This window comes from Ovis aries, chromosome 4, assembly GCF_016772045.2.
Source record: "Ovis aries strain OAR_USU_Benz2616 breed Rambouillet chromosome 4, ARS-UI_Ramb_v3.0, whole genome shotgun sequence".
Lineage (NCBI taxonomy): Eukaryota > Metazoa > Chordata > Mammalia > Artiodactyla > Bovidae > Ovis > Ovis aries.
Genome location: NC_056057.1, coordinates 44,270,486 through 44,282,703, shown reverse-complemented (window position 1 = coordinate 44,282,703; position 12,218 = coordinate 44,270,486). Strand labels below are relative to the sequence as shown.

The following is a 12,218-nucleotide window of genomic DNA, read 5'->3' as shown; positions in this document are numbered from 1 at the left end:
GACTATATTGGCATGCTAAACAGTACTCCCCCAAATACTAATATTAGAATCCAGTAGTAGGTGGTGAGTTTTTTCTGCCATGTAGACTGGTGCTAAAATTCCAAAAATGCACAGAGCCATGACAAACACAAAGGACACAACTACTTCAGTATTTGCAACCATACAGTGAGAGAAGGAAATATGTTCTTATGTTTAGTGGTTATGTTATTCTTCAAACAAAAAAGCAAAATGATTACTTTAGTTTCAATAGAATAAGTGGTTGTTTAGTAAGTATTTGTGCTGAGTCATCCATGATGGCTTTTCTCCCCTTGATACTAATAAGAAAACATTTGTTACTGCTTCTCTCATTCAAGAATGATTTAAATCAGGGTCCCATCTCTGTTTTACCCAGCTTCCTCTTTATAGCTGACTGAAGAATTACTTTCAGGCATCTATATAAACAGAACTAAAGAAGCATATTTTTACAGATGCAATCTATATCTACATACACATCCATCATATGTACATTTATAAACTATGTACACATATACAACATGGGATTCAACCTTGTGAGATTAAATATAAATTACAATGATAATAAAGAATTTATGCTATGTAACCCAGTAAGGTCTAAATTGTATAATCTAAAAATAATTGCAATAAAATTTCTAGGTAGGATGAAGTTAGCAGGTTGTAACCTAAGAGAACACACAGAAAATCTAGATTAAATGTAAAAAATAACCAAGGAATCAGAAAACTGCTGAAATGAAAGATCTAAAATGGTCTAAGAATCTGAAGAAGAAAGAACCCTGGAGAGGTAAGGAAAGATGCGTAGTTCATTTTTGTTGATTGGGCTGTGAGAAGAATCCAGCCTTAGCCTGGGAAGAAGGCCACCATGGGGGATGACAGAAATGGGGAGGCCGTTGCAGAATCTTGAGGGACTGACAGGCTCCAACAATGCAAATCACCCATGATGATATCTGTCAAGTTCAGAAGAGGAGATACCCCTTGTCCAAGGTAAGGAGCAGTGGCTGCACTTTGCTGGACTAGTTGTGAAGAGATACCCCATGTTCAAGGTAAGAGAAACCCAAGTAAGATGGTAGGTGTTGCGAGAGGGTATCAGAGGGCAGACACACTGAAACCATAATCACAGAAAACAAGTCAATCTGATCACACGGACCACAGCCTTGTCTAACTCAATGAAACTAAGCCATGCCATGTGGAGCCACCCAAGACTGGCAGGTCACGGTGGAGAGGTCTGACAGAATGTGGTCCACAGGAGAAGGGAATGGCAAAACACTGCAGTATTCTTGCATTGAGAACCCCATGAACAGTATGAAAAGGCAAAAGATAGGATACTGAAAGAGTAACTCCCCAGGTTGGTAGGTGTCCAATATGCTACTGGAGAGCAGTGGAGAAATAACTCCAGAAAGAATGATGGGATGGAGCCAAACCAAAACAATACCCAGCTGTGGATGTGACTGGTGATAGAAGCAAGGTCCGATGCTGTAAAGAGCAATATTGCATAGGAACCTGGAATGTCAGGTCCATGAATCAAGGCAAATTGGAAGTGGTCAAACAGGAGATGGCAAGGGTGAATGTTGACATTCTAGGAATCAGCGAACTAAAATGGAAGGGAATGGGTGAATTTAACTCAGATGATCATTATATCTACTACTGTGGGCAGGAATCCCTTAGAAGAAATGGAGTAGCCATCATGGTCAACAAAAGAGTCCAAAATGCAGTACTTGGATGCAATCTCAAAAATGACAGAATGATCCCTATTCGTTTCCAAGGCAAACCATTCAATATCACGGTAATCCAAGTCTATGCCCCAACCAGAAATGCTAGAGAAGCTGAAGTTGAACGGTTCTATGAAGAACTACAAGACATTTTAGAACCAACACCCCCAAAAGATGTTCTTTTCATTATAGGGAATACAAAAGTAGGAAGTCAAGAAACACCTGGGGTAACAGGCAAATTTGGCCTTGGAATACGGAATGAAGCAGGGCAAAGACTAATAGAGTTTTGCCAAGAGAATGCACTGGTGATAGAAGACACCCTCCTCCAACAACACAAGAGAAGACTCTACACATGGACATCACCAGATGGTAAACATCAAAATCAGATTGATTATATTCTTTGCAGCCAAAGATGGAGAAGCTCTATACAGTCAGCAAAAACAAGACTGGGAGCTGACTGTGGCTCAGATCATGAACTCCTTATTGCCAAATTCAGACTTAAATTGAAGAAAGTAGGGAAAACCACTAGACCATTCAGGTATGACCTAAATCAAATCCCTTATGATTATACAGTGGAGTAAGAAATAGATTTAAGGGACTAAATAGATCTGATAGATAGAGTGCCTGATGAACTATGGATGGAGGTTCGTGACATTGAACAGGAAACAGGGATCAAGACCATCCCCATGGAAAAGAAATGCGAAAAAGCAAAATGACTGTGTGGGGAGGCCTTACAGATAGCTATGAAAAGAAGAGGAGTGACAAGCAAAGGAGAAGAGGGAAGATATAAGCAACTGAATGCAGAGTTCCAAAAAATAGCAAGGAGAGACAAGAAAGCCTTCCTCAGCGATCAGTGCAAAGAAATAGAGGAAAACAACAGAATGGGAAAGACTAAAGATCTCTTCAAGAAAATCAGAGATACCAAGGGAACATTTCATGCAAAGATGTGCGCAATAAAGGACAGAAATGGTAGGAACCTAACAGATGCAGAAGATATTAAGAAGAGGTGGCAAGAATATACAGAAGAACTGTACAAAAAAGATCTTCACGACCCAGATAATCACGATGGTATCATCACTCACCTAGGGCCAGACATCCTGGAATGTGAAGTCAAGTGGGCCTTAGGAAGCATCACTACGAACAAAGCTAGTGGAGGTGATGGAATTCCAGTGGAGCTCTTTCAAATCCTGAAAGATGATGCTGTGAAAGCGCTACACTCAATATGCCAGCAAATTTGGAAAACTCAGCAGTGGCCACAGGACTGGAAAAGGTCAGTTTTCATTCCAATTCCAAAGAAAGGCAATGCCAAAGAATGCTCAAACTACTGCACAATTGCACTCATCTCACATGTTAGTAAAGTAATGCTCAAAATTCTCCAAGACAGGCTTCAGCAATACGTGAACCGTGAAGTTACTGATGCTCAAGCTGGTTTTAGAAAAGGCAGAGGAACCAGAGATCAAATTGCCAACAGCAGCTGGATCATGGAAAAAGCAAGGGAGTTCCAGAGAAGCATCTATTTCTGCTTTATTGACTATGCCAAAGCCTTTGACTGTGTGGATCACAATAAACTGTGGAACATTCTGAAAGAGATGGGAATGCCAGACTACCTGACCTGCCTCTTAAGAAACCTATATACAGGTCAGGAAGCAACAGTTAGAACTGGACATGGAACAACAGACTGGTTTCAAATAGGAAAAGGAGTACGTCAAGGCTGTATATTGTCACCCTGCTTATTTAACTTATATGCAGAGTACATCATGAGAAATGCTGGATTGGAAGAAGCACAAGCTGGAATCAAGATTGCCAGGAGAAATATCAATAACCTCAGATCTGCAGAAAACCACCCTTATGGCAGAAGGTGAAGAGGAACTATAAAGCCTCTTGAAAGTGAAAGAGGAAAGTGAAAAAGTTGGCTTTTAAAGCTCAATATTCAGAAAACGAAGATAATGGCATCTGGTCCCATTACTTCATGGGAAATAGATGGGGAAACTGTGGAAACAGCGTCAGACTTTTTTTGGGGGGGGAGGGCTCCAAAATCACTGCAGATGGTGACTGCAGCCATGAAATTAAAAGATGCTTACTCCTTGGAAGGAAAGTTATGGCTAACCTACACAGCATATTCAAAAGCAGAGATATTACTTTGCCGACTAAGGTCCATCTAGTCAAGGTTATGGTTTTTCCAGTGGTCATATATGGATGTGAGAGTTGGACTGTGAAGAAAGCTGAGCTGCCAAAGAATTGATGCTTTTGAACTACAGTGTTGGAGAAGACTCTTGAGAATCCCTTGGACTGCAAGGAGATCCAATCAGTCCATTCTGAAGGATATCAGTCCTGGGTGTTCTTTGGAAGGAATGAAGCTAAAGCTGAAACTCCAATACTTTGGCCACCTCATGTGAACAGTTGATTCATTGGAAAAGACTGTGATGCTGGGAGGGATTGGGGGCAGGAGGAGAAGGGGACGACCCAGGATGAGATGGCTGGATGGCATCACTGACTCGTTGGACATGAATTTGAGTAAACTCCAGGAGTTGGTGATGGACAGGGAGGCCTGGCATGCTGCAATTCATGGGGTTGCAAAGACTCAGACACAACTGAGTGAATGAACTGAACTGAACTGAACTGGAGGTTTAAAATAAGCTGCTGCTGCTGCTGCTAAGTCGCTTCAGTCGTGTCCGACTCTGTGCAACCCCAGAGACGGCAGCCCACCACGCTCCCCCATCCCTGGGATTCTCCAGGTACCACAGATTTTTTGCAGTTTTTCAGTGTCAAGAAGAAAAAAAATTAACTGTTGATGTTCAAGAGCTACCCAGGGGCAGGCTCCACATGGACCCACTAGACCACATTTGATCCTCTGGACCAACGCCAGCCTGCTTCTATATTTTGTATGGTCCAAGAGATAAGTAAACAGTTTATACACTTCTAAATAATTGAGGAAAAAAAACAAAGGATGAATAATATTTTAATTGGTGAAAGTATATAAATCTCAAGTTTCTACGTACCTGAGCTACGTTTATTAAAATAAATCAATGCTCTTTTTATATATAGACTTTGGCCACTTTTCTAAACAATGAGTAGTTGCAAACAGTACTGGGTAACCAAAGCTGAAAATATTTACTACCTGACCCTCTATAGAAAACATTTGCTGATCTACAATAGGCTGTTGAAATTCTGGGTGGGCAAACACCATGCGAAAAAAGCAAACTACAGGTAGACTGGGTCTCACCAAAGCTCAGTCCAACCTCATGTTGACCCAGTTCTGATCAGATTAAGGTAATTAGCCTCCATTCTATCTCCTTAGTAGAAGAAGGATAAATCTTTGCCAGTGAAACATATTATCTTCTTAAGCATCTACATTTTTTACACATATATTATACATACTTCAGCATTCAGAAAATTACTACCATTTTTTATCTGAGTTGACTTGTGAAACATATAAAGAACTTTGTCTTAACTTGTAGACTCAACAGCAATGCATTAACACTCAATATTTTAAACAATTTTAACCTAAATAATTTAAATAAAAGAAAAAGAAGTAAAACACAAGCAATATTATGACCAAAGGGCACTTTTCTTGGTAAGAAAACCTAAGATATGTGTCTGGAACAATAGCATTTTACCTAGATATTAGTTTCCATTGTAAAATACTCCAATAATATATGAAATATAGCCTGTGGATTACTTATTTTGAACAAAATGAAAAACAATCATTAATCAGTTATAAAATCATTATGAGCTATAAGACTCTATTCTAGGACTCATTTCTTAATGGCAAACGGATTGAGATACTGGTATATTTTAGGCATCTACCATCCTGAGATGACAGACGAGTATGGATATAGGAGAAACTGATAATATTGAAATGTTATAGCTCTTCAAAATGTTAAACTCACATCTCTCCCGGGATTTCAGGATTTGACTTTAATCACCTTTTATAATGAAAAGAACAACTCAGAGAATAACAAGAGAGCTGAGAAGTTCAACATGCTAAAGAACTGCAAAATCACTGAATTCATCCGTGGTATAAGTAAATGGTAACTCCTAGATATAGCGGGTCAGGTCATTTTAATTTCTAACCAATCATAATTTGCAACACATGTCTTACATGTATCAATGAAATGTACCCTAATTGTGCTCATAGTCTCATGTCACAAAACAACTGTAAAAAATTCACATACATATAGATGTACCTGTATACAGAAGGCATACAGATGCAGCTATGAATATAAAATTAAGGTGATAAAAATTAGAGACTAATGCATTCAAATACGTACATGTAAATCATATACTGATTTTTTAATTTAACTCAGTTGTATAACCAACTTGTGAATAGTTACCATATAACCTAACAATGAACAATAGCATCTTGATATTATCTGAGACAGAATTATGTCAAAATTAAAGGACTTTTAGAATTACAGACTTTGTAAAAAGTTGACTTTTTTAAAGCTTTTTAAAAAGTGTAAATATTCTTCATCACTTTCCTCACTTTTAAGAGCTCTTCAATGATGAGATATCTCTGAACAAGGCTCTAATAATTTGATCAGATAAAAACTGTGAATGTGTTCAAATAATGAATCTTCAGGAGTATATGATATGTATCATTTTAGACAAATTATAAGTACTCTTTCAACATTAAACTCAATAGTACAAAACTTATAAGTACCATCAGTAACAGATTTCATCTATGTAATTTACAATATAAGAACAAGGTTTTCATTCATCTAACCAACAAGATTATTTTTAAAAACCCTTCACATAGATGAAAACTGTTGATTTTCAAGCAAGTTAATGCCATTACACTGGGAAATGTAAAATGCTAAAGATAATCCAGCATATTCATGTGCTGTAGTTAAATGCTTGGTTGAAAGAAAGAATATTTACATATATCTTTAAATCATGGATTCATTCCTTAATAACTAGTAGAACGTTATGCCTCACAACACAAAAATAAAGCATTACTTAGAGTTTCATAGTACTTTTCTCTATATACCATATTCAATTCCAATGAAAAGATCAGAGTACTCAGAGAGACATATTGCAAACAAAAACTCCCTAGTAGGTGGTGGAAAGTAAGGCCAGGAGTCAAGCAGAACCCACAGAGATGACAGAGCTGTGATATCCAGCGCAGTCACCTTAGAGAGAAAAAGGAAAACCACATGGCCCTGCTGAAACGCCGAGTTAATTCTCTCTCCTATCTGAGCACTAAATATTACAGCTTCAAAATTGTCTCAATCAGCATACAGTTTCTTTAGACAAGACCCTCTTTTAAGAAATAGACACATTCTTGAAGTGCAACAGCAAAACACCATAAAAACTTAAATAACTTACCATTTTCTTTGCACTCTTCTGGAGGCTTAGCCTTTTTCGCAAGTCGTGGATCCAGCCATGATGTTGTCTTTGTGTTATGGCTGAAAAGAAAAGAGATCACTCTGAACAGACACATACTGAAAGGAATCAAGTTTATTCCTTAAGAGGAAAAAAAAAAAACCAAAAAACAAAACAGGGTTAGACCAACAAAATTGCAATCGATACACTTAATTTGCTTACTGGTTCTAAGTAGCCCTGAAGGAGGTGTAAGAGTAATTGTGCAAGGCAGCTGTAAATTTGGCAACCTCAGCTCCCTGTCCTCAAAGCAGCTATTTTTATTAAAATCAACTAGAATGTTGCCAAGTTAACCTCATTGAAAATGCAGAACTCATCCAGAGCAAAAGGAATTTATTACAAATACAGGATTCTCCAGTTGGAAGAGCACAGGCTGCAGGCTCTGATACTATTTCCTGAGTTTTGCAAAAGAATTATTTTCATCTTAAATCTGTTCTTTTCATAAGCAGTTGTTTTGTTACTCTTTTAACTACAGAGTTGGCAGAGAGTGTACAAAAGTGATACAAATTATAGCATGTTCTTGGGATTCCTACATTTTCTCAAAAAGTGATTAATACCAATTTCATTAACCCACATTTAGCTATCTTCCATCTAAATACTTTCAATCCAGCTAGGGGGTAAAAATGCTTGTATTCTAGCATTTCTGAATGGAATTTCTGGGAATTAATCATTTTTAATGACAATTTTGTTTAAAAAAAAATGATCTCTGAGAAGTCTTGAAAAAATTTAAAAAGCAAAGGAGAGATGTTTTTAGAACAGGGTCTTTAAAAGAGGTTCTGGAATGACCTGCACTGGAATCATCTGGTGGATTTAATGCATCTTCTGGATCCTCATAGAACTACCAAATCAGAATCTTTGAGGTGAGGCTGCAAAATCTCCATCTTTGGCTAGCACTCGAAGTGATTCTTATACATTCTGTACTTGAAAACTACATTACGAATGAACTAGATTATGGTTATGAATGGCTCATAACCGTACAGTGGAGCTAAACTATTTGCTGTGAATAGCTGTCTCACGTTATCTCATCTGTCAATGGACAAAATACCAAGGACGTGACATCTGTGAGGATTGAAAAGAATGATCAGAGTCACAGATGTAGAAAACTGAGGTTTGTATAGAAAAGAGTTAGAATGTAATATGAAAGGGAAAAGTGGAAAACAGAAATATAAATTAAAGCCATATAACAAGATCTTTGAACACAGTTGTAAGGAAGTCAAAATCACAATTATGGTGTCAATTCACACGTGTTGTCTGTTTCTTCGATGAGATTTAAATATATTTTATCATATTACAGTGTTAGCTAAATAATCTGATGAATCAATCTGCACTTAAAGCACAGTTCAGAAAAGTCTCCAGGTAGTATATTTAATAGCAAACTTCTAGTGATTAAGTGCCTACTTAATGAAGGGAATTTCAAGGCAGGAAGGAGGAGAAAAGGGGTTAAGGAGGGCAGTGAGCAAATGACTCCAGAGTGTTAAAGTACTGTTCAAAGAGTGTTTTCTGGATGATCGTATGTTTGCCCAAGTGCAGAGCCACCTCCGTTCTGAGAACCTAGACATTAATATCCTTGGGTCATGAAGTTTCTGCTCTTAAAAAAGGTTCTCTTTTATTTCTGACATACATGTGGGGTAAAGAGAAAACACTTTCCAAACATTTTCTTCGTACTTAGGAACTCCTCAATAATTGATCTTTCTGAGCAGGACTCTAATAAATCTGATGAGATAAAGTCTATGAATTTGGTGAAATTATAAATTGTTGGGAGGGTATGCTAGCTTTTATTTTCTCCATATGTGACTTCTGTAAAGTAGTATCTCATTCTGGTCCTATCTGTAGTCATATCAATATCATCTAGTCTTTTCCTCTCAGTTAACGACTTGATGCCTATGGACAGAATGGGGGTTATGACTATTCTAATGTAAGGATAGTGGCACTGGGTTCAGGGCTCATTGATCCCACCTGAAAACTAAAGTCACTGTAAAGATGCTTTTTATAGATATGCCTCAGCTCAAAGTATATATATATGTGTGTGTGTGTGTATGTGTGTGTGTGTTGTTCATTTCAGTCGCTCAGTCATGTGCGACTCTTTGCGACCGAATGAACCGCAGCACACTACACCTCCCTGTCCATCACCAACTCCTGGAGTCCACCCAAATCCATGTTCATTGAGTCGGTGATGCCATCCAACCATCTCATCCTCTGATGTCCCCTTCTCTTCCTGCCCTCAATCTTTCCCAGCATCAGGGTATTTTCCAATGAGTCAGCTCTTCGTATCAGGTAGACAAAGTATTGGAGTTTCAGCTTCAGTATCAGTCCTTCCAAAGAACACCCAGGACTGATCTCCTTTAGGATGGATTGGTTGGATCTCCTTGCAGTCCAAGGGACTCTCAACAGTTTTCTCCAACGCCACAGTTCAAAAGCATCAGTTCTTTGGCACTCAGCTTTATTTATAGTCCAATTCTGATATCCATACATGACCACTGGAAAAACCATAGCCTTGACTAGATGGACCTTTGTTGGCAAAGTAATGTCTCTGCTTTTCAATATGCTATCTAGGTTGGTCATAACTTTCCTTCCAAGGAGTAAGCATCTTTTAATTTCATGGCTGCAGTCACCATCTGCAGTGATTTTGGAGCCCAGAAGAATAAAGTTAGCCTCTGTTTCCACTGTTTCCCCATCTATTTGCCATGAAGAGATGGGACTGGATCTTAGTTTTCTGAATGTTGAGCTTTAAGCCAAGTTTTTTCACTCTCCACTTTCACTTTCATCAAGAGGCTTTTGAGTTCCTCTTCACTTTCTGCCATAAGGGTGGTATCATCTGCACATCTGAGGTTATTGATATTTCTCCTGGCAATCTTGATTCCAGCTTGTGCTTCCTCCAGCCCAGCATTTCTCATAATGTACTCTGCACATAAGTTAAATAAGTAGGGTGACAATATACAGCCTTGACTTAGTCCTTTTCCTATTTGGAACCAGTCTGTTGTTCCATGTCCAGTTCTAACTGTTGCTTCCTGACCTGCATACAGGTTTGTTAAGAGGCAGGTCAGGTGGTCTGGTATTCCCATCTCTTTCAGAATTTTCCACAGTTTATTGTGATCCACACAGTCAAAGGCTTTGGCATAGTCAATGAAGCAGAAATAGATGCTTTTCTGGAACTCTCTTGTTTTTTTGATGATCCAGCAGATGTTGGCAATTTGATCTCTGGTTCCTCTGCCTTTTCGAAAACCAGCTTGTGTATCTGGAAGTTCATGGTTCATGTATTACCTAAGCCTGACTTGGAGAATTTTGAGCATTACTTTACTAGCATGTGAGATGAGTGCAATTGTGCGGTAGTTTGAGCATTCTTTGGCATTGCTTTTCTTTGGGATTGGAATGAAAACTGACCTTTTTCAGTCCTGTGGCCATTGCTGAGTTTTCCAAATTTGCTGGCATATTGAGTGCAACACTGTCACAGTGTCATCTTTCAGGTTTTGAAACAGCTCAACTGGAATTCCATCACCTCCACTAGCTTTGTTCGTAGGGATGCTTCCTAAAGCCCACTTGACTTCACATTCCAGGATGTCTGGCTCTAGGTGAGTGATCACACCATCGTGATTATCTGGGTCATGAAGATCTTTTTTGTACAGTTCTGTGTATTCTTGCCACCTCTTCTTAATATCTTCTGCTTCTGTTAGGTCCCTACCATTTCTGTCCTTTATTGTCCCCATCTTTGCATGAAATTTTCCCTTGGTATCTCTAGAGATATGTGTTGATGTCTATGTTTTTATGTTCTACCAAAAAGCTTGGGAGGTAAACAAGGAAAATAAACTTCCCTTCTATTTACCCACACCTACTTCTTCCAAATTCCTCCCCTATTTTGGAGCAAAGTCATTTCTAAGTCTCTAAGATGTATTCACAAGGGGAGACACATCTTTAGATAAGTATGAAGGCGACATTACTAAGCCACTGCAGGCAGTCAAATTACCATTTCTATACAGCTCCAACATGGGTTTCTAATACTGTCTAATTTAGTAGAGACTCGTGAATTTCCTATTTTTCCTGAGTTTATATAAAGCATTTCATTACAGGATGATTTTTTCAGGTTGAACTAGCATTAACAGTGTGTCACTTTAATACATTTTGACAGATTGAGTCTCTTATAGTTAACAGCATTTTTAGCTGATCCTCTGAACTGATTCTGAAAGAAAGTGGGTTGTAGTTACCTCCAGTAATTGTCACAAACATCTCATGAATATACAGTATGGTATTTTCCATGAGTGGCTCTCATGAGGCTTTGAGTTCGCATGCTTCTTCAAGGTGCCTTACAAAGGGGATATTTTTAATGCATTTGGGAGACAACAGACTAGGTGGCTTTTCCACTTCCTTAAATTATATAATTTTTAAACCTCAACATTTCCACTTGAAAATAAGATTGGACATTGGGCAGGAGATCGTGTAAAAGGGGACCCCTGAGGGATTTTTCACAGTCTGCACAGCATCCTTCCTCAAGGGTTAAGAGTGTGGTTTCCTGTCACTTTCATTACTAGAGAAGATGCAGGTGCAGAACGCCAATTTTCTGCTTTTCCCCAAATTGTGAGGAGGATGAATAACAAGAAGGTAAGATGCTAATTCTATCTAACCCTGTATTTCAATACTAGTTTCTTCTACAGAGACACATACACATATATAGGCTGCCTTTGCAAAGAAACTTTTTCTAGTTGAGGACTGAAATATATATTTTCCAGGAACTTTGAATCATAGTAATACACTACTCTACGTATTTCTATGGCTAAAGTTAATGTGATGATTATGAAGAGTAACAGATCAAGTGGAGTCAGTAGCTATTCAAGTTCTATCACTGTCATATTTTAAAACCTTAATGAAAACCTTAAAAAATAGTATATCCAAAAGTCTTTGATGTTAAACCATCCAGGAGGACCGGAGTAAACCAGAAGTGAAATTTCACTCAGCTCTGCAATTCTACTTTAAATTCACATCAGAATGGCCTTGAAGACATGTGATAGGCTGACTTGTAATGAATTTGAAATTTCTGGATATTTTTTAAGTTTAACCTTTTTCCAAATTGACAAAAGCAGCACAATAAATAATAACATCTTATCTGCCGAGGAAACAGTCTTC

The 12,218-nt window shown here is 38.2% G+C and overlaps 1 protein-coding gene across 5 annotated transcripts in view; it reads right to left on the bottom strand.

Moving 5' to 3' along the window:
• The window catches only part of MAGI2 (membrane associated guanylate kinase, WW and PDZ domain containing 2), a 1,505,066-nt gene that overhangs the window by 501,667 nt on the left and 991,181 nt on the right, over positions 1 to 12,218 (bottom strand). For all 5 annotated transcript variants that reach the window (XM_060414641.1, XM_060414642.1, XM_060414643.1 and 2 more), the window contains exon 6: positions 7,050 to 7,129. In XM_060414641.1, coding sequence (XP_060270624.1) covers positions 7,050 to 7,129 — 80 coding nt within the window. The remainder of the gene's footprint in view (positions 1 to 7,049; positions 7,130 to 12,218) is intronic.